The 22,213-nt window shown below is 48.8% G+C and overlaps 6 protein-coding genes across 6 annotated transcripts; 3 read left to right on the top strand and 3 right to left on the bottom strand.

Annotated features, from left to right (window-relative positions):
- Window positions 1-3,252: 3,252 nt before the first annotated feature.
- Window positions 3,253-6,473, bottom strand: Aspvir_003144 (putative beta-N-acetylglucosaminidase; the record flags this gene model as incomplete). The annotated part of the gene is made up of 4 exons (XM_043274729.1): window positions 3,253-3,366; window positions 3,479-5,991; window positions 6,097-6,215; window positions 6,424-6,473. 4 exons carry the CDS (start codon window positions 6,471-6,473, stop codon window positions 3,253-3,255), a joined length of 2,796 nt encoding a protein of 931 aa, XP_043130664.1.
- Window positions 6,474-8,686: 2,213 nt separating this feature from the next.
- Aspvir_003143 (putative glucosamine-6-phosphate deaminase) lies at window positions 8,687-9,615 on the top strand (the record flags this gene model as incomplete). The annotated part of the gene is made up of 2 exons (XM_043274728.1): window positions 8,687-8,689; window positions 8,752-9,615. The coding sequence occupies 2 exons, from the start codon at window positions 8,687-8,689 to the stop codon at window positions 9,613-9,615; spliced, it is 867 nt and encodes a 288-aa protein (XP_043130663.1).
- A 563-nt stretch (window positions 9,616-10,178) lies between these two features.
- Aspvir_003142 (betaine aldehyde dehydrogenase) lies at window positions 10,179-11,782 on the bottom strand (the record flags this gene model as incomplete). The annotated part of the gene is made up of 2 exons (XM_043274727.1): window positions 10,179-11,193; window positions 11,298-11,782. The coding sequence occupies 2 exons, from the start codon at window positions 11,780-11,782 to the stop codon at window positions 10,179-10,181; spliced, it is 1,500 nt and encodes a 499-aa protein (XP_043130662.1).
- Window positions 11,783-13,426: 1,644 nt separating this feature from the next.
- On the top strand, window positions 13,427-15,152 carry Aspvir_003141 (GMC family oxidoreductase; the record flags this gene model as incomplete). The annotated part of the gene is made up of 2 exons (XM_043274726.1): window positions 13,427-13,673; window positions 13,771-15,152. 2 exons carry the CDS (start codon window positions 13,427-13,429, stop codon window positions 15,150-15,152), a joined length of 1,629 nt encoding a protein of 542 aa, XP_043130661.1.
- A 799-nt stretch (window positions 15,153-15,951) lies between these two features.
- Window positions 15,952-17,302, bottom strand: Aspvir_003140 (N-acetylglucosamine-6-phosphate deacetylase; the record flags this gene model as incomplete). Its single annotated transcript, XM_043274725.1, has 2 exons — window positions 15,952-16,872; window positions 16,931-17,302. The coding sequence occupies 2 exons, from the start codon at window positions 17,300-17,302 to the stop codon at window positions 15,952-15,954; spliced, it is 1,293 nt and encodes a 430-aa protein (XP_043130660.1).
- A 3,082-nt stretch (window positions 17,303-20,384) lies between these two features.
- Aspvir_003139 (unc-93 family MFS transporter) lies at window positions 20,385-22,122 on the top strand (the record flags this gene model as incomplete). Its single annotated transcript, XM_043274724.1, has 4 exons — window positions 20,385-20,975; window positions 21,037-21,644; window positions 21,725-21,820; window positions 21,888-22,122. 4 exons carry the CDS (start codon window positions 20,385-20,387, stop codon window positions 22,120-22,122), a joined length of 1,530 nt encoding a protein of 509 aa, XP_043130659.1.
- Window positions 22,123-22,213: the final 91 nt, after the last annotated feature.

The following is a 22,213-nucleotide window of genomic DNA, read 5'->3' as shown; positions in this document are numbered from 1 at the left end:
TAATCTCGATCATTACGACTAACCCTAACATTAGTGCCTGAGGTACGATGTTTAAGGGCTGGTGTTCTGTATTTAGTTGGTGAAGAAGAAGTGTGCCTATTATGATATTATCATCCATAAGGATCCATAAGGATCCATAAGGTAGCCTTGAGAGATCCGAGTGGCCAGTGCAGGTGTTAGGATAGTACATCGTGAGGTAGCTTAATAGTATGATTCAACAAATCAGGAATTAGGTACTTAGTCAGGATTGCAGCCTGTCTCTCTTGGTAGAGTCCTAACTCATAATCGTGTTGTAGAGTACCTGTCCAGACTACTTTGGTAACTCTCTTACAGTCCTCCAGGGTCCAGCTTCATCTAGGACGAATGCAGTTAACACTTGGGTCCAAGAAAGCTTTAGCCTATGAGGCCTTTTCTTTACCCCCCCCCCCCCCTTCTTTTGACCCCTTCGCGGAGTATTCAATGAGCCTTCAAAATAACTCTCCTTTCACTACCGATTTTGTACCATTATTTATCATCAACACATACATTGATGTGAAGTACCTAAGTACAGTACGGAGTACATACACTGTATTATTTATTATTCGAGATATTGAGGTCGAAAATGATGGGGGCCAAAATCAGGCTTCAACCAGCTACCATTTTAATTGGCTGGATTCAACTGTGTGTCTCAGATCAGACAAGGCGGCGTTGCCGGATTACCACAAGCCCACAACAAAGGGCCTTCATTCAACTCTGTCGGCCATTCCCGTCCTCAAAGTTTTAAGAAAATTTAAAAGGGGTCAGTAAGATGCGAAGGCTGTGGTAGATAACCATGATAATAACATCATGATGGAGTACAGTACTGAGCTTACATGCATGGATGCATGATATGTTGGATGGACTACTACTCGTTGTTGTGTACATTGAAGCAAATAGACATCGCCACGGAGACTCGATCATCAGTTGATTGCCTGTTGTAGTAAATTTCTAGAATCATGCTTGCTCATCTTCCTACCCCTCCTCGCGCAGCTTTTCTGCAATCTGCAGTCTACCGAGTGCTGCTAGGCTGCAATCCGCTTTCTTATCTACCTCGTTGTACGCTGATCTCTATGACTCGATATCAGGCAGTTTACGTAACAATTGTGGTTGTCTGCCAAGAGAAATTAAGTATCCTAATAGAATAATATGTCTTGCCTGAGAGTATCATCCATTATCTGCTGAACATCTCTCAAGTCTCAACTCTCCAGTACGCCGTGCAGTGGATATGTATGGCCTGGATACCAAGTGGTACTACTTTATCACAAGCAAATTTGTTCAGTGGGCCTAGGGACCATGGCTCAAGGAGGGGGATTTAAACTTTGACCTATTTCCTCCTTCATCTAACGTTAGCCGCAGCCATTATTGTCTGCATTATCCAGATTCGGGCTAGCCTCTTGCCAGAGCATGATTGCACACTTGCTTATTGAACCAATCATAGATAAAATCCAGTTGCTCTAAAATCATGCAGACTTGGACTAGGTAGATATGCCTCCCCTCTTACTAATAATCGTTGAGACAGGATTGATTTACCGAGGGAGAAGGAAAGCCACAGTACTCCGTATGACGGGTATTTCGTCTACACGAGCCTTGATACGGAGTACTCCGTACCAGTATCATGCTAGCCGATCTCTTAGCTCAGTGGAACTGAGGTGAAACTGTGAAACTTTCCGAGGATCTGCATGATTTTCTTTAGTCTGATGCTAAGGAATTCAGTGGTTCGGTTGTCATCTTCCGTCAACGATGGCGGTAGTCGAAGGATTGGTCGACTGAGCTGCTGCTGATCTGTCAAAATAACTCATGTGCTCTTCCCTCCTCTGTGTTTCAAGGGCCGTTCCAGGCATGCTATGATCTTGGTCAAGACTCCTCTGCCTAGTCCTCATTGTCCCTGTGTGACAGCGGATTGCTTTCAATGATCCCAAAGGCCCCGCAAACGTCAAACAAGTCGCTACGGCATGGCCGCAAGCAGCCGGGTACATCTCAAATCATGACCAAGCCTGTTTCTCCGAAAACAACATGGTTTCCATTTCCTTCGCGATTTAATGATCATTGGACACCTCCGAAACGTCTACAGTCCACAATTATTTCCTGTCCTTGATCTTGCGAAGATAAAGTCCCGGTTGGGACGCCGGCTGTTAGGCGGGAAGTCTCAAACCGTCGGGAGCGCGCGCCGGATTCAGCTGGGACTTCTTTCTGCCGAACTTCGACTTCATGAAAGCCTCGATTTTCGTTCGTCAGGAACTGTTCCTTGGCCCCGAGGACAACAGATGTCTCTTTTCAAAACATTGGACGGACGAAAAGAAGTAGGCCCTCAGGTGGGAAGTAGATTCCTCCTTGAAGCTCAGTTCAAGCAATAAATCATTCTATCTCGTAGACACAGATCCATCGCGGTTCAGACTCGGTTGAAATTTTGCAAGTGACAGCCAGCTGGAGCTGACAAAAGATAGTCAAGGTCCTGTGCTAGACTTCATCCAGGATGTCCTAGACTCGTTTGCAAGGCAGCGAGAAGGGCATAAGATGGAACCTTTCATGCGTACAGCCTTCAATAGGGACATCCTCTGAATAATCCTTTGCCATCTGAATGGAACTGAAACGTTCGGCGTCCACCCTCTCCTTCCCACAAACCTGGTTCCTAGATCTCACTTGGTGGCTTTGACCTTAGCACCATCAACATTCAAAAGCTAACACGTGCAGAAATTCGCCCATCTCAATCACTTCATGTTGATCCTTCCAAGGTGTAAGCAACTTACTAGTGCTCTGAAGTGGCTTTTCTTGATCTTCTAGATGACGCATCTTACACATTTCCCTATTCTCCTCAGAAGTTGCTTCCGGCAATCTCTTCGAGACAGGCACTTGGTGATATATACATTCATGCTCGCCGCTGCTGATCAAGTTCCTTGGCATCAAGGCAAAGTCAATCTGTCGGACAACGGGGGCATGCGACAGAACGGCAAACATAGTAGGGGAATGACAGAAGAAGTGAGAATATATACATATAGACATATAAGAAGACGAAACGAGTCCCTGTGAGTCGTGTAGGAGAACAGCCAGACGGCCGCCCCAATTCTTGCGGAAAGAGAATAACTTATGACACGGATACGACCATGCAATCGAGGTCAATCAGACAAGAACATGTCCAATAGTGAAAGAATGAGAAAGATGAAGTAAAGGGATATCATCAAAGTCATAGCAAAGAGAAAGACGGCAGTCAAGAGGCAGAAAAATCTTTGACTTCGTTCACGTCGGTGGCATCATGGTCCAGGTCGCTGCATCGCAGTTCACTTCCTCGAAGCTATGCAGCATGCTGAAGCCCATTCCAGACAGGCAATCGAAATTGCTGTCGCCATCAACCTGTAAAGATAATTTATTAACATACTGCAGATCGAGATGCAAACTTAACGCGTGTGCCGCGGGAGCGAACGGAACACTTGGAACGCTGGATAAAAAACAAATATGAACTTACGCAGTCAATGACAACGGCCTCTGCACCTTGTCTGCGAATTTGCTTGATGCCCAGCAATATGAGCCCCTGCATCACCGTAGCATACTCGCCAACAGACGGAGAGATCACTGGGGACGATATGCCTCCGCTCGACGATTGTGTGGCTTTCAGCACAGGCATGTACTCTGCCAATGGCGACCGTCCGTTGTATATCACCACTGTACCCAAAATTACTCCATCGCTCGGCCGCGTGGCCCTGATTATGCCACAGTTTGGTGCTGCTCCCAAAGCGATCTTGTATATATCAATCAGACCTTGTCGAGAATTCGTCTTGACGTGATCAAGGATATGCTCCGCGTAATCCCATCCATGAACAAGGTCGTAAGAGACGTCGGCATTTTTCAACCCCTGTACGAGGCCATCAGGCGGCGTCCATGTTGGAAGATTCCGCAGCACCACACTGCAAACCGGCCGCGAAAGGGCAGTGTTCCAGCCCAGGTTGGCAAACCACTGGCGTAACCTCTTACGCTCCACTGGATTAGAAGACGGAATGCCTAGGTATATGCCTGGAAGTCGGGAACCCAGCTGAAACCTCCTCATTCCCTTTCGCTGAAGAAGCGTTCGGATTGCGCGGTTGTGCAGTGAGTTTCCAATCGACAATTTCCGTCTTGCAGGATCAACGATCAAAGATCCAATAACGCCTGTGCCCGTCGACCTAAAGAAATAAGTCGAGCAAAATCCGTATAAAGCCTGTGTACTGCTGTTTCGTACAACAAAATGCGCCTCGTCAATTTCTTCTCTTCGTAACAAGAAGCTGCTGGATGTCACGCCAAGCAGCTCAGAACGCTGACCCTGCGGGCAATCCGCTCTGACTGCATCAAGTAAAGTCTCCAGGGATTGAGCATCTCTCTCCTCATTCCAGTTTTCCACAAGCCAGTGCTGCCGCGCTTGATGGAGCTTTTGGCTGCGGCTGATAGAACCCGGCAATGAACCTTTCGGTGTCAATTCACCATAGAGAACTTTGACCAACGCCTCCAAAGCGGTCTCTGTGAAATCGTAAGTGCAGACATAGGTACCAATGGACGTATCCATGGCAAAATCATATGGAGAACTAGCGGCGATGACGATCATAGGCTTCTCTCGCGGCTCTCCCGATGGAGTAAACTGAGACCTACAGATTAGAGAGACATGTTTCGTAAAGCCATGCTGGTATAGGTTCCTGTTTGCATCTGCAGTGACGACAATGACCGCACTAGCCCGATCAATTAAATTCTCGTGAATTGGTCGGACGCCATTCGCCGTGTAAGATGTATGTAGAACGCGACCACTTCTTTGACGCGAGAGAGAACGCCCCAGTTCCTTGAAGACACTCTCACCGCTCAGCACAGAGGCGGTTCTATCTGAAGCAATCGGGTCGAGAGAGAGATTCATGTGCTCCGTCACCGAACGAGAGACTGCAGATGCGGGCAATGGCTTGACTAACGGAGTCAAAAGTAGCAATTCCTCATTAGGCTCAATGATGTTGGACAGCGGAAGCAGATTCTGCTTATCACGTACAACTGAAATAGAGCTGTTATATGCCCTTTTGGAGAGGCTGGTATGAGATGGTTGCATCTGCATTAGAGATGGCAGCCCCGGCGGGTTCAGGGCTTGCTCCCAAGAGGTGCATTTCGCCTTCATCTTCAGAACCCTGCGCAAAGATTGCTCTATGCGAGCCCGACCAATGATGCCGTTCTCCACACCGAGCTTCAAACCATTGATCGCCTCCTGTTGCACCGGAAAGGATCTGCACAAGAGGATGATATCACAGCCCGCATTCTTCGCCATCACTGTTCCGCCGCCGACACCGATATTGTGAGTGAGAGCCTCCATCTCTAAACACTCGGAAACCACCACGCCATTGAATTTCAGATCTTTCCGCAGCAAGTCATCGACTACCTGCTCACTTAAACAAGCATGCATGACATTTACGCCGGCAGACGACATAGAGACACCTCCCACCATCATCGAATCTAAACCGTGGACTATGGCATTGCGGAATGGGACCAGCGCTGTCAAGCTGAGCTGTTCCAATGATTCGGTGATGATGGGAACATCTGCTTGAGATCCGAGGAATTCAAGGTTACCATAGGACGGAAAATGTTTGCCACATGTCACCAATCCTGCTTTTTTGTAGCCTTTCATGAACTCAACGCCATATTGCGACACCTCCTGGGGATCATCACCGGTAGTGCGAACGCCCAAAGGCTGGGTTCGTACGTTAGTCAACACGTCTAGTACGGGACCCAGGATCCAGTTGACCCCTACGGCTTTGAGCTCTTGGGCCGTCGCGTAAGCGACATCATGAGCCAGTGACTTTGAACCGGTTGCTGCGATCCCCATTGCGCTGGGAAACTGTCGAATGTAGATTTCATCGTACAGGCTATTCACGCCGCCGTTTTCCTGGTCCAAGGCGATAAGTAAAGGCACAGGATGGCCAGCATCTCGGGCGATTGTTTGTAGCTCAAGGACCAGCCGCGTTGCCTCTTCCGCAGCTGCTCGCGATTCGTTTTGTTAGCAAAGGGAAGGTGGAATCTCTTTGATAAGTGGTCAATAAAGAGGTGCTCGAAGGGAAGAGAAAAAGATAGGAGTGACAATACATTTTAAGTTCTTGGCTGTCAACAGAACTGAGCCGAGATGGTAATTCTCGATAAGAGAGCGAATTTGAGGATTGACTGAGGTCCCATCGAAGCCCATCATGAAGAGCTGCCCCATCTGCCTGTAAACGGGACGCAAGGGGGAAGACCAAACAGTCAGCCATTATTCAGTTGTCAAGCAAACTGTACGGACAGAGAAGTAAAACCGAAGGCCCAGAGAAAACATAATCAATTATTGCTTGAGGGACCAAATCTAGACCATGGAATACAGTGAAGACGAACAACTAAGAGGAAAACAACAAACAAATGGCTGAGACATTTATTTCCTACCTGTCTAGATCCTCCCAGCCAGGGGGCAGCATATCCTCTTTCGGGGCCATCAGGGCCCTGGGTTGAGGAATGCAAGTGCAAAGCCGAAGGGAGTGGAGAGTAAGATGACCTGTCAAAGATTCCAGAGTGTTGTGGATGATGGAAATGGGCGTGGTGTTGCCACGATAACCGCAAACGTCGTCGGAAGCCGACTGGGAGTAACCAGATACGGCAATTGAATTAAGCTCCTGATGCTGAAATCCAACTGGCTGGTCCCCAAGGCGCGCGCGAGCTGGTGGTAATGTCAGGTGAGCTACCCTGCTAGTGGCTCATATTCTCAGATTTGAAGCACTTTAGTTACCTCACCTAGGAGGCTAGGACGGTCGATAAGGTACAACCGATATTATTGATTATGATTAGCCCGCTCGGTACTCCGTCGGCTTAATGCGGGCCAGATAGTAGAGTTGGCCTAGCAGAGAGGGATGGGGCACTCGGCGTGAGTTTCTCCAATAATGGTTACCGGTGAACTGCACAAGTTTAGTACAGCCTTGCCTGACGGGGAACATCGGCAAAGAACTGTGTGCGGTCTCCTAGTAAGAAATCGTCAGTGGAAAGGAGAGAAAGCAATTGATGGCCCATTGTCTTTCCCTCGATCGAGACTCGTGTCACAATAATGATTCTTGGCGAGGTTATGACTAAGAGGCCTTATCACGTGATAGTTGAAGCTCCATGCCTTTCTCCTCACTCTGTACTGTACAGAGTACAGTCATCAGATTCCGTAATTCAATGCTGTAACATACATTACCTGAGCTTTACAATACAGAACAGAACAAATGTATGTGCAATTCAGTCTGTTACAGACAAGCCAGACTTTCATGAATGAAACTGTATGCAACGCCACAGCCAGGCGACATAAGGTTGCACTCTCCCCTGGGTTTCCATCCGATGGTGAATGAATGCAACAGTGGAGTAGTTCGTTAAAAGTAAAGAGCACCTAATACATATCAGTAGTAACTCGACGAGGCCAGGGTTTCTGACACTTCCCTATCAGAAGATTTCTTTCGGATCGAGTCTACTATGACGCCCAAGGTCACCTGTTTCGTCTGCCACCTCTTTTTGTAACGTCAGGTCGATCGCCTGCCAGATGGAACCTTTCCGTCCAACCTGATTTATTATATCTTGCCTCTTATTGATAACCAAATAGTATTCGCATTCCCTCGTTCCCCTTCCCGATTGGTTACGCCTCTTGAGGCGTTGACATCACACTCAATGGATGGTGGTGCGTCATCTGCAGCAGTTGAACCGCGGACTCTTTCTCGTACAGTACAAAGGAAATGAGCGCTGAATTCCTAAATGGAAGTTCAGCAACAAATGGAAAGGTTGATTCTAGGAGCTTTGCTACATGGCCATGGTTCGTAGGCCAGTGTCATCAGTTCAGGACGAGGGCCGTGAACAATCATACTTTGTAGTACTACGAGTTGGACGGTGCTCAAGAAGAGGAAGTACCTTGTAGTAGTAATCTATACAATACGATATATCGAATCCGTCCATAGGTGGGAGGTATCATCCTGTCATACTCCACAAGCCGATCCAGATTGACAGGCTGAGTTGCAACAGATCCGTGGACGATGGGGCGGACATTAAAATCCTCCATAGCAGACGGCTACTTTATCAGCACCCTTCTTTGTCCAAGGTGGACATATCTTTATATCTAATTTTCACACACACGGCGCGATAGATCCATTCTACTTTCCTGACCGGAAACGAAGCCTTTCTTGTCATAACCAGCTCTGATAGTACGGGTCTCAGCCCTGCCATCTTATCGGCCTTATCAGCTAAACTTTTCTGGAGGAGTGACGTACGACTACAGTACAAACACCATGTAAGTATGCCTTCTACTTCTGCCTGCTGTCCACTTTCATCGAGACGTCAAGAGGTGTTTTCAAGATGGGGAATGAAGAAAAAGAGGCCTTCTCTGTGCGTTCTGACACGTCTGTAGGAGAGTTATCATCAGGGAGAACGCTCAGCAGGCGTCGGAATATATCGCCGACTATATAATCAGTACGCTCAAGCTTCCATCAAGTCGATGCGGCTTGCTTGGTTACATCTCTAACCCTTATTCTCCCGCTACTCGATAGGTCGTATCAAGTCTTTCAAACCCACTCAGGATCGCCCTTTCGTACTGGGACTTCCCACTGGCAGCAGCCCCGAGATTATATACAAAACACTTGTGCAACGCCACCGGGCAGGTGAAATATCTTTCAGAAATGTCGTGACGTTTAATATGGTATTTCTCCTCATTTATATTATCATGACTCCGTGTATCCTGCCATATGCTGATCAACTCAGGACGAGTATGTGGGTTTACCTCGTGACCACCCCGAATCCTATCACAGCTTCATGTACAAGCACTTTTTCTCGCACGTCGACATTCCACCGCAAAATATCAACATCTTAGATGGCAACGCCCCAGACCTGGTTGCCGAATGTGCTTCCTATGAAGCCCGCATCGCCGGCTACGGCGGCATCGAACTTTTCTTGGGCGGCGTTGGAGCTGATGGCCATATTGCCTTCAATGAGCCGGGATCCTCGCTGGGCAGTCGAACCAGGGTGAAGACGTTGGCGTACGATACAATCCTTGCGAACTCGCGATTTTTCGGCAACGATGTTGACAAAGTTCCCCGCATGGCTTTGACGGTTGGCATTCAGACTATAATGGAGGCCAGGGAAGTGGTCATCGTGGCAACGGGCGCTCACAAAGCTCTTGCGTTGAAGAAGGGCCTCGAGGGTGGTGTTAATCACATGTGGACACTGTCAGCCCTGCAGTTGCATCAACACCCGCTCGTAGTATGCGACAGTGATGCTACCTTGGAGTTGAAGGTCAAGACAGTCCGTTATTTCGAGTCAATCGAGCAGTCTGGAACAGACGCTCGTACGCAAGGCCCGCCACTTGTCTATCGACCAAGGACCTATGTGCCTGCTCCATTGGGGGCGAGCAAATTGCCGCAGCAGCTCACTCCCGCGTCAACACCTCCCAAAGCACCGAAGGACCTGAGGATCAACACAGAGTTTCAAGGCTCAGTAGAGGAAGATGAACTGACACCTGACAGTATGTCTTCTCGACTGGTGGACTCCGCCATTGGCGGGTTGGACTCGACGCTCAAAGCCGACTTGATGTTCGACCGGATGGGCGCGAGAGTCATATCCCATTGAAAGGAGTCGCAAGCTTTGTGACTCAGATTGCTACAGTCTATTGGGAACAAAAAATGTTGGACAACTCCGTGAGAGGATTTACTATTGTCTGAGGGTTCAAGGATTTAGGGCGGACATGCAGCAGACTTGTTCGCGGTGCGCCGTTGCTGACGACTATTTGTCATATTTTGAATTTCTTGTGTCGTATAGGCCGATCTTGCTTTCTTCATAGATGTATTTGTTCGCTTGGCATAGCAACCAGTTACTGCGTATAGAGTTGGCTCTTGATGATCGTCTCAGTTGGCGTTCTTGCTCAGTTGGTTTTATATATCTCGCCAATCTATTAATATTGCAACGCTAGTTTCAAGTACAAAGATAAGTTTACTGTATTGAGGCAGCTCATACATAGAAGGCAAAATGAAGAACAACACTGAAATTTTGGGATTTGAAATAGATTTGTTGTGAGCTTTGCTCCAAAATCGGGTTTCGATCTCTGCGATGAGAATGATACGGTTCTTCTTGACCGAGATACTTGATACAAAGCTCCTTTAGTGGACAATTTGTACATTTTCATTCATTTTGGATTACAATTTCGCAAAGACAGTAGCAACCTGTCCATTCATATCCACCAGCGTACTCTTGTTCCTCACCCAAGCTTCGATACCTCTGCGGCCGTTCTCGACGCCAACACCACTCTTCTTCCAGCCACCCACAGCCATTTCGGCAGGGCTTTCACCCCAGGTGTTAATCCATGTAATGCCTGCTTGGAGCTGGTCGATGATACGGTGCGCCATATTCAGGTCTCGCGTATAGACGCCAGCCGCAAGGCCAAGCTCAGTGTTGTTGGCGCGCCTAACGGCTTCTTCGACTGTATCGTAGTACAGAATCGACATGACTGGCCCAAAAATCTCTTCTTGGACAACCTGCATGGAATCGGTGCAGTCCGTGAAGACAGTTGGCCGCACCCAGAACCCATTCTCCAATTCCTTCGGAAGGGAGGGCTTTCCCAGCCCACCATAGAGGAGCGTTGCCTTGTCCGTCTCAATACCATGACGAATGTACGAGGTTACCTTTTCTAGGTGAAGGGCCGAACTCAAGGGTCCGAAGTTGGTTGCGTTGTCAAACAAAGGCCCGGGGCGGATATATTGCATTTTGCCCAGAAGAGCCTTCTCAAAAGCAGACTTCATGCTTCTTGGGACGAATACCCGAGTCCCATTAGTGCAAACCTGGCCTGTACTGAAGAAATTGGCCATCATAGCTCCATCTACTGCATTCTCAAGGTCCGCATCAGGGAGGATGAGCAATGGGCTCTTGCCTCCTAGCTCCATCGTGACGTACTTCATTTGTCCGGCGGCGGAGCCGGCCACCTTCATTCCTGTTGACACCTGGCCCGTGAAGCTGACCTTGGCGATCAAGGGGTGAGTGGTCAAATAAGCACCCACATCCCCAGCGCCATAGACAACATTGAAGACCCCAGGGGGAAGTCCGGCTTCCCGGTAGATCTCAGCCAGCATCTGCGCATGAAGGGGCGTATATTCACTAGGCTTGTAGACCATGGTATTTCCAGCCGCAAGACATGGTGCTGATTTCCAGAGAGCACTGTGTCACATTTGTCAATTGCTAGGCTCAGTCGAGAAAAGAGAGACAAGCAGATGTGATAGATTTTGCGCGCTCCGTCTGATCAAGAACAATGAAGTACTTACATCTGGAGAGGATAATTCCATGCGCCAATGCCAACGCAGACTCCCAGCGGAGCCTTCTTGGTGAAGACCCATGCATCTTGTCTCAACTGTGTCGTCTCGCCATTGAGACCGCCTCCTCCTACCAGGTTGGCATAGTATTCCAGTACATCTGCACCAGTCACGATGTCGACTGTGCTTGTCTCCGAATAGGCCTTGCCTGAATCTAGAGTTTCGAGACGCGCGAGTTCGTCATTTCTCTCCCGCAGCAACGCCGCGGCCTTTTGCAGAATGCGCGCACGAGCGATATGAGGGGCTTGCGACCATGAGGGGAACGCGCGATCAGCAGCTGCAATGGCCGCGTCTGCATCAGAATTTGAAGCAACATGGATTTCAGCTAGTGGAGTATTGTCGGAAGGGTTTGTTGTGCGAAAAGTCCGACCAGAAGACGCCGACTGGATTTTGCCGTCGTAATATGGGTGACGAGGAGGGAAAGGAAGATCCGTCATTTTCTTTTTGGTTGAGGAGGGCCGCTGGAAATCTGTACAGGGCTATCACGACGTAGATATTGAAATAAGGATCCAAGGATAGATAGTTTGCTCAGTGTGTAGCTGGCAGGTTGCTCAAAGTATTAGAGAGTATTGATAGTACTCCGCAGCTAGGTGCGGTCCGCGGATAGTTAGCCTCATTCTTTACTGGTGATGTATTCATATCTGAATCACACCGCCTCATAATTCCGCCCCCTCTTCATTTGACGAGGACAGGCTCCGCTGTGGCTACGACCACTAAACCACCCCCCACAACTGACCTATTGGTCAACAGAAGGCCTGTGAGATCGTGGTTGATTTTTCCTTCCGAACATCCGAAAAGGTCCTGTTGTCTCAGTGCTCCTCCGTACTAGTAACAGAAGCAACAGCCGACACTACCTTACAGGCAGTCAACTACTCGAATCTATGCTCTGAGAGATACCCCACTGAAGTACCCCGTATTGAGGAGGGCAATCCACGACCATTCCTGGGTGCTGGGGCAGTGCGTCTTACTCCGTACATGCTGCTCGATAATGAAACCGAGTTTTGATGGTCTAGGACTAGCCACGCGATGGTCAAACAGCGTCAAAAGCTAAAGAGAGGCTGGGATGGATGGGGAAATTAAGGAATGGCCTCCAATAGGAAACACGGGACAAGACCGATATTCAAATAGTGTCGTCTTATGAATTGAACTTTCTTCCATTTTACTACTCCATCTGGACATAATTAGCAGAGTTCTCCAGTAAATAATGATCTTTTAGGGAAAAAGAACTCATGCACAATAGGGCCCTATCATACCAAGCGGGTAATAGAATCCAGGATCTAACACAGTGACGAGAGTCCGAAGGATGTTCAAACCTTTAACGAATTAGTGTGACTGTCTTAGTGCGAGTTCGTGGATCGTGGCGTCGTCTTAGTCTCAAAGCCCTCGTGAGTCGTGTGGGCCGTGGAGTCGTTCGATGACGTCGAGGTCCTTTTTGTCTGACCAGAGATCACAACCCGCGGGTACAGTCGTACTTGAAATATGAAAGGAAAGTGCCTGCTCCAGTACGGAGGGAACTCTTCTAAGTACCTGCATAGTCTTCACTCAGCATGCAGATTGATGTAGTAAGGTAGTTACATTACCTCTAGGTGCGGTTGATCAACCATCGAAGCGGAAGATGGAATTATTGTCCAATCCGAACCAGTATCAGGCCATATCAAACCGTGTTTTCATTATCTAATATGGCCTGCCTTCTCCAGGGGATAAGAAGATTATTGTGTTCGATTGGCTGATCCTCCTTTCGGCACGTTTCTTGTGGTGGGGAATAGTTAGGGAAGAGGGAAAAGAGGGAAAAGATTGGCGGCGAACGGATGGATGGCCGCCTGGACACCTGAGGCCCATGTCTCTAGCTTAATTCCGTCCTTCAATTTAAAATCTATCAGAACTCCGTTATGATTCTACGCTTTTTTACTTTTATCTTTTTGAACAGTCTCATTGCCTCTTCCGCCCTCTCTACCTAGTCTCTTCTCTCTTGCCAATATCCAGAGGTGCTGGAATCCTCTTATTTCCTCACCAATTCACCCCGGGTTTGTTCTCCGCACTAGTAGAAGAGCCCTTGAATCATTCCATCATTATCATTCGACATGGCCACCACAAACGATTTCCCTGCATCCGACGTCAATAGCTATGACTATGTTATTGTCGGCGGCGGCACGGCCGGCTGTGTCATTGCTAGTCGGCTGGCTCAGTACTTGCCCAATAAGCGAATTCTAGTCATTGAGGGTGGTCCCAGTGACTTCATGGACGACAGAGTCCTTAACCTGCGGGAATGGCTCAACCTCCTGGGAGGCGAGCTGGACTATGACTATCCCACCACAGAGCAGCCAATGGGTGTGTATTCTTCGTATACTCCCTGTTCTATCCCCACGTCCTTGCCGACTAGTTAGCAATGTCGTCAGTTACTGACTGTCTTTTCTTCGTTCTCCAGGCAACAGCCATATCCGTCACTCTCGTGCCAAGGTCTTGGGTGGTTGTTCCAGCCATAACACTCTCATTTCCTTCCGGCCCTTCGAGTATGACTGCAGAAGATGGGAGGAGCAGGGTTGCAAGGGCTGGTCCTTTGAGACCTTTACTCGCGTCCTCGACAACCTGCGGAACACTGTCCAGCCTGTTCACAGCCGTCACAGAAACCAGCTGTGCAAGGACTGGGTGCAGGCTTGCTCGACTGCCATGAACATTCCCATCATCCACGATTTCAACAAGGAAATCCGTTCCAACGGTGAACTGACGGAGGGTGTTGGTTTCTTCTCCGTCTCGTACAATCCAGATGATGGCCGTCGCAGCAGTGCTAGTGTGGCATACATTCACCCTATTCTACGCGGTGAGGAGAAGCGCCCCAACTTGACAATCCTTACCAACGCGTGGGTGTCTCGCGTGAATGTCGAGGGAGACACTGTCACTGGTGTTGACGTGACTCTGCAATCCGGTGTCAAACACACGTTGCGAGCCAAGAAGGAAACTATTCTTTGTGCAGGTGCTGTCGATACCCCGCGATTGATGCTCCTCTCCGGTCTAGGACCCCGTGAGCAGCTGAGTTCTCTTGGAATTTCGGTCGTCAAGGATTTGCCTGGTGTTGGTGAAAACCTCCTCGATCATCCAGAGAGTATTATCATTTGGGAGCTCAACCGTCCTGTGCCCCCCAATCAGACTACCATGGATTCGGATGCGGGCATCTTCCTGCGGCGCGAAGCTCCCAATGCGGCCGGCTCCGATGGCCGTGCCGCAGATATCATGATGCATTGCTACCAAATTCCCTTCTGTCTCAACACGTCCCGTCTGGACTATGATACCCCTGTTGATGCCTTTTGCATGACACCCAACATTCCTCGCCCCCGCTCTCGTGGTCGTCTCTACCTGACCTCGGCAGACCCCTCCGTGAAGCCAGCTTTGGATTTCCGCTACTTCACTGACCCCGAGGGCTACGACGCCGCGACAATCGTGGCTGGTCTTAAGGCCGCGCGTCAGGTTGCCCAGCAAGCTCCGTTCAAGGATTGGATTAAGCGTGAGGTGGCGCCCGGACCTCAGGTCCAGACTGATGAGGAATTGTCCGAGTACGGTCGCCGTGTGGCTCACACAGTTTACCACCCTGCTGGTACCACCAAGATGGGAGATATTTCCCGCGATCCAATGGCTGTTGTCGACCACCAGCTCAAAATCCGTGGCCTGAAGAATGTCCGTATTGCGGACGCTGGAGTCTTCCCTGAGATGACCACCATCAACCCGATGCTGACTGTGCTGGCTATCGGAGAACGCGCCGCCGAGCTGATCGCTGAAGAGGCAGGCTGGAGTCGGGAACAGCCCAAGCTGTAGAAGGCCTTGTTTTCCAAGATAGCGGGTTTGCTTGTGCATTCCTGGTACATTGGGTGCGCGGGGCCATACCAAATGGTGTCTGGTTGGTAAAGCACTCTTATTTTTTTTTTTTTTTTTTGTTGAGATGCCTGTCTTCGCTTATCGATAATATTCCCTAAAGCGACTGACTTCATGCGGGACCATGAGGGTTGCAAATTTTGGGTGGTGCGCTGGTATAGGAATCACTGGGGGGGAAAAAAGCACGCAAAAAAAGTAAGTTCAAATATGATGATGCTCTTTAGCATGGTGTTGGCCTGGATTGCATGATGGCTTTTTATGTACAGATGCTGGCTGCCATTTTTGGATATTGTCTCCAGACAGCAATGCACACAGGTAGAAAAGATATGTTGAACATACCAAAAGGTGACGAAAGAGAGACAGACAAGAAATATCACAAAATACGAGCACTGATACATTTAAGAGGAACAGACAAACAAGTCTAATGATGTATTGTCTTTAAATCTAGTTTACAGCCTCAGGAATATCTTTATCCTCATATCTATAGTTGTACTCGCTGCACGGGGCTAAAAAGGACAGAGGGCCCTTGTAGCGCAAGATAAACATCGGAATCTCTGGATCGGATACAGGGCACAACGCCGGAAAACAGAAAGATGAAGACTGGGGAGCAGTAAAATCCACAGCGGATACCAAAGTATGCTAATTGAGGTCGGAAGGAAGGGTTCACAATATTCGGAGCAATAACCAGAGGCGAGAAAGAAAGGGGAAAATAGAGAGGAACGAATATGCCAGTGTGTCTGCTTCATACTGTAGTCATAGACGTTACTCCCTTATCAGTGTCATGGATCTTGACTCCCCGTTTCCACACCTGGCAGACAGTTAGCGTGGGCGAGTAGGGGTCATCCTCCTCGCTCAGCACGACGAGGTCCGCATCTGCACCGCTGTCCAGGGAACCCTTGACGCCTTGTAACCCCAGGAAGCGCGCCGGAGTCGCCGTGGCAGCGTTAATGGCATCGGCTATCGAGGCGCCAGACCAGCGCCGGAAGTTGTTGATGCACTCGATCAGGGTGGCCGAACTACCTGCGATCTTGTCGGATCCCTCCAGAGTCAACCGGGCTCCCGTCTTAACGATGCGCTCGCCGTTCGTCCAGTCATAGACACCGTCGGGAAGGCCGCAGAGCTTCATTGCATCGGTCACGAGGACTAGCCCGTCCGGATGGGCGTGGTATGCGATCTTGATCGAGGTCGGGTGGAGGTGGATACCGTCGGCGATGATGCCGTAGAAGGGCCTGCAGTGTTCGCTCTGGCCCAGCAGTCCGAAGATACCCGGGTTCCGGTGGTAGAAGGGCCGCATCGCATTGAACAGATGCGTGACCATTGTAGCTCCCGCTGTGGTCGCTGAGAGCGCTTGTTCGTATGTCGCATCCGAGTGACCGATCGAGCAGACGATTCCGGCGGAGGTCAAGGAGGGGATGGTCGATACCATGTTTCCCACCTCGGGGGCGACTGTGATCATCTTGACGGACTTGGAGCTTCCGGAGAGATTATCCTTCCCATAACACTCCTCTAGATCTTCGAAATACCGGGCAGCACGAAGCACTTCGGTCTTGTGAATGCCATTGCGGTTTGGGTTGATGAAAGGTCCTTCTATATGGGCTCCTAACGATTCCGCGCCGTCTTCAGGGGGATGGTGGCTGCCCGAAGGGCCCAAGGAGGGCAATACCTGGAAGAGTGTTTTGTCAGATCTGCTGATTTTCGGGGGCGCGCCGGGGTCGTCATACTTTCCAGTAAACCTCTGGGGTTGAGCTGACAACAGTCGGCAAATATGAAGTCACACCGGTCCTGGCAAGGCCCTTGTTCACCAAGCGCAAACCCTCATCATATTCCTCCTTGGACGCTTGAGGTACAGAGAAGTCAAAACCCTGAGCGCCGTTCAGCTGGACATCGATCAATCCTGGAGCCAGAATGCGCCCGCCGAGGTCGATGACCTCATCCGGCGAAAGATGTAATCCATAGAAAGCCTCCTGATCTTTGAGAATCTTGCCTGACAGCGAATCGATCCAGACATCCTGTTCAACAAGCTCAGAACCCTTGACGATGCGACAGTTGGTGAATTTGGTGATGCGCGGAGTAGACGTTGTTTTGCCTGGCATGATGATGGCTCTGATTCTTTTCGTTTCCTACACCTATTGATGTACCACCAGGAAGTACTCCGCTTATAATATAAGAAGGGCAAGCCGTGAGGATGAAGTCAATCGCGGGAAAGAGGAGAGTGAGTATGGGGATATATTTTTTGATACCTGCGGATCGAGATAAAAATCAGGATGAAACCCACATGGATGTATATGGAAAGAGTTTGGAGGCAACAAGCGAAACGAGGGACAATAATGATAGTGTCTGGCTACATGATGGTGACATCAAAGGGACATACATTGTTGCTCCACGACGGAGGGGTAGGAGGAATCAAAGAAAACCGTTATGGGATGTGACGTCGAAAAAGGTAGTGGATGGAAATACTCGTACGACCTCTACTAACTGCAGTTACTGAAAGCCAATTCAAACTCCACGTGGATGCGACATACATGGTCATTTGAGGCATGGCTATCCTTTAGCTAATGAAGAGAACTTATCAGGCAAACTTGAACGTTGACAAGGTGATGCGGGAGTGCTGATCCATGGATGATAACAGGCCTGCCTCTTCTGTCTGAGGTGATGATCATTATGGGATTGTTATCACGCAGGTTATGTAAGTCAGAAGGATGATACTGTTGAGACTGATTTCACTTCGTTACATACAGATTCGGTACTAATACAATAATAAAACATACGCATTACAAGCAATGACTGCCCCTTCGTAATACCATACCATACCGTGGCATCAAGGTACCTTAGGTACCAATCTTACTTTCCAGACTGAGATTGAGATAGTTTGGAGCAAAGTAATAAGCGATAAGATAATCATCTGACTGCGTGACCTTTTCATACTTTCATTCTGGGTATAGATTCTATTACAGGAGGCATCTATTGATTCCAAGTCATCTCATCTTCATCAGTAGAGCTGGTGTAAATTTCGCCAATTGCTCGGTCGGTAGTAGGAGAATTGATTACCTGACCGATACTACTTTGACCCGAAGAGGATCCAAACCCATGACCGCTGCCGGGTACTACCTCAAAGTTGGACTTGATCCAACAAAGGACTCTCACTGGCCTCCCGCATCCGTGCAGTTGCACAGATGCAAACGGCCGATGTTACCGTCACCTTGGTTTTTGTTGGTCCTTCTGGGTCTGGTCTGCCGATATCTAAAATTCAACCATTAGGAGGAAACTTCCAGAGCTTCACAAGTTCCACTGCTTATTTGATAGGCAGTTATCCACACAAGACAGATACGCAGATAGATACCTATGCTCTTACTGGGTCGGCCTTGTCAGCTTGTCCGCTCGTCAGCTTATCTTCGTTTCTGAGACCAATGTGCTGTGGTTTGCTTCAATCTCGCTTGCATGTTATTAAGTGGAGCAAACCGTTTAAAACAATTTGATGGTGACCGTGATCAAATAAGACTAATTCAAGGGGGCCACCATGCTACCTAGTATTAATTAGTATCAAGTAGTACCAATATTGTTGTTAAGCATTCGGTCTAAGCTAGACTAATCGGATACAACTGCAAGAGAGGCATCTTTTGCGCTAAGCACGCGACTCCATCTTACCTGCCACTGTTTCAATTGCCGTCTGTCGCGTGGCTGTCACCTCGACTGTGGCTTTTGAAACTTTGTCTATTGTCTGGTGCTGTTCATGGCATATGATTGATCATAAGGTATTGATTGAGGAGGCCATTCCAGTTCCCTACACTAATCTCAGTTACTGAGAGTACGACCCAAGAAATCCCTTATCCATAATCCACCATCGTCTTCGTCAGCTTCTTATTGTTTTCATTGCTAACTCGTGCGCGTGATTTGTGTGTGGTTCTCTCCGCAGTTGCCTCCCCATAATCCTGGAGTTGCTGTGGAGTCGTTGCACTCCCAAGATCCAAGATCCAAGGGTTCTCGGTTCTCCCCCCAATCTGCACGCTATCTCCTCATCCTTGTAGGTATCACTAGCATATCAAGGACTACCGAGTATAGGTCAATCATTATTTCTCGTGTCCAAGAAAGAAAACAAACAAAATCAGACACAATCCTTGGTATCATATGATTGACTGTGGACATGATTGATTGGGAGCTCCGAACCACTCAGTCTCAACGCAACCCTTGCACTCTTTCCCAAAGATAAGGTGCGCCTCGTTCCTTCTCTCTTCTGTTGTACCCACTACATGAGTGTTACTATACTATCTGTCTACCATTGTCTGCCTCTTTTCGCCTTGTCCCTCGGTGTGACTTCGTTTATCGAAGACTTATCTATCTGATAATCCATCCTCTATCTGACTATCATCTAGACTACTTGGTGTTACCTCTAGTGCTCCTTCGAAACCTTTTTTTTTTTCCTTTTTTTTTTTTTTCCCATATCCACTCTTCTCTTTAGCTTCTCCTCCCTGTGGTCCTTTTCCTTATTTAAAAATAATCCTCCAGACACAGTTCCAGAGTATTATTTTATTTTCTCCTTTTTGAATCAATCGGATTCATTGAACTTGAATGGTTTTGTGGTTGGGAATCCAGCTCAGCTCTCCTCGCATCCTCATCGCATTCGACTATTTGTTTGGCCGCTCTCCCTCTCGTATTATCCTTCTCTCTCATCACCATCATTCTTCTTTCTCCTTTTCTCTTTACCCCGGATTCTTCTGACACAAACAAACATTGGAGTAATCCAAGTCGGACATAATTATTGTGTTGGCCCCCATACCTTGTTATATATAGGTCCCTGTCCCTGTTACACACATATCCAGCCCCGTCATCCCGCATTCTTCGTCCCCTTCTTCTGTTTCCGGCGCAAAGGATCTTCGTCGATCTTCTCCCCTTGCTGTTTATCTACCTAGTAGGGGCTTTTGTTTGTTTTTCCATAAACATACTCTGCATATCCGTATATACCTACCTATACCTGTATACACCTCTCACCTCTTCATCCTCTCCTGTTTGCTTGCAGTCCTTGAATACCTATCCTGGTGTATTAGGGCACGTTCGCTGATCAACAAACATTCCTATTGCTGCTCATCACATCTGATCCACCCGCTGTCTCTCGCGGGGGGCCATTGATCATCAATACCATCGCTTCTCTTCGTTCTTCTTGACATACAGTATACCAGCATGGCATCCGAAAAGCCAGAGAACGGCCACCAGCCCGAGAAGGAAGGTCCCGCGATCACCGCAGACCCCGAGCCCGGCCGTCATAGCACCATCGCCGGTAAGCCGTGGATGTACAAGCCGTTGAAACTTGGCCCCTTGACCTTGCCATGGTTTGCTTCGCCCGAGGTCCAGTTGATCCTGGTTTCGTTTGTTTGCTTCCTATGCCCCGGTATGTTCAATGCGGTCAGTGGTCTCGGAGGTGGTGGACAGGTCGATCCAACGGACACCAGCAATGCCAACACGGCCCTGTACAGTACCTTCGCTTTTGTCGGCTTCTTCGCAGGTTCCATCGCGAACCGAATTGGTCTTCGACTGACCCTCTCTTTTGGTGGTTTTGGCTATTTCCTCTATGTGGCATCACTTCTCTCCTACAACCACAACAAAAATGCCGGCTTCCTCATTTTCGCTGGTGCCCTGCTGGGTGTTTGTGCCGGTCTATTGTGGTGCGCGCAGGGTGCAGTCATGATGAGCTATCCGCGTGAGCACGAGAAGGGAAAGTTCATCGCAATCTTCTGGGTCATCTTCAATCTTGGTGGAGTACTTGGAAGTTTGGTACGTGATCGTCATTAGGTTTGTCCCCAGGGGACGTAGTTTACTGATTCCTAGCGCACAGATTCCCTTGGGCCAGAATTTGCACTCGACCGTCGGAACAGTCAATGACGGGACTTACATCGCCTTCATGGTTCTCATGGCTCTGGGATTCGTTCTCGCCTGGTTCCTTTCGGACTCCAAGTACGTCGTGCGCAAGGATGGTTCCCGCGTCATCTCGATGAAGAACCCTACCTGGAAATCGGAGCTCCTCGGCCTCTATGAGACTCTTCGCACCGACTACTACATCGTCCTGTTCTTTCCCATGTTTTTGGCGAGTAACTGGTTCTACGGATACCACTTCAACAGTGTCAATGGCGCCTACTTCAACATTCGTACCCGATCTCTCAACAGTTTGCTCTATTGGCTCATGCAGATGGTCGGTGCCTTTGTCTTTGGTCAGCTTCTGGATCTGAAATTCCTTTCTCGGCCCATGCGCGCCAAGCTCAACTGGCTGATCCTCCTTATCATCACCATGGGTGTCTGGGGTGGTGGTTATGCTTTCCAGAAGCAGTATACCCGTGCCACCGCCAAACAAGACGTCGACTTTACGTCCCATGGCTACGTTGGTCCCATGTTCCTCTACATGTTCTATGGCTTCTACGATGCTGCTTTCCAGACGTGCGCATACTGGTGAGACCCCCGCAGTGGTTTCTTTCGGAGATTTTGTTATGTCCACTGAGTTTGTTTCGGAAAACTCTAACAACTTATAGGTTTATGGGATCCCTCTCCAACAACGGTCGTAAACTAGCGAACTTTGCGGGTTTCTACAAGGGAATTCAATCGGCTGGTGCTGCAGGAATGTGGCGGTAAGTTTTAATTCGGCGTATATGAACTCGCAAGAATATCCCCCGCTGACATCTCCGATCTTTGCAGCTTGGATGCAGAAAAGACACCCTTTATGACCGAATTCGCTTCCTGCTGGGGATTGCTTGTTGGCAGCCTGTTGATTGCTTCTCCCATCATCTTCTTCAAGATCAAGGAGCACGTGGATGTCGAGGAGGACCTCAAGTTTTCCGACGAAACAGCCGAAGATGTGAATGGTATTGCCTTCGAAGATCGCAGAGACTCGACGAAGGGAGAGCCAGTCGCGAAACATGTGACCTCCTAAGTCGCTCTTGCGAGCTTCCTTCGATCCGCTTCACCCGAACATATTGATGTGTAGTGTTGGCGCACAGTATGACAACATGATCCTTCTTCAT

The sequence above is a fragment of the Aspergillus viridinutans genome, assembly GCF_018404265.1.
Source record: "Aspergillus viridinutans IFM 47045 DNA, scaffold_13, whole genome shotgun sequence".
NCBI lineage: Eukaryota > Fungi > Ascomycota > Eurotiomycetes > Eurotiales > Aspergillaceae > Aspergillus > Aspergillus viridinutans.
The sequence above is the reverse complement of the archived record's forward strand: the minus strand, read 5'-3'. Positions and strand labels throughout refer to the sequence as shown.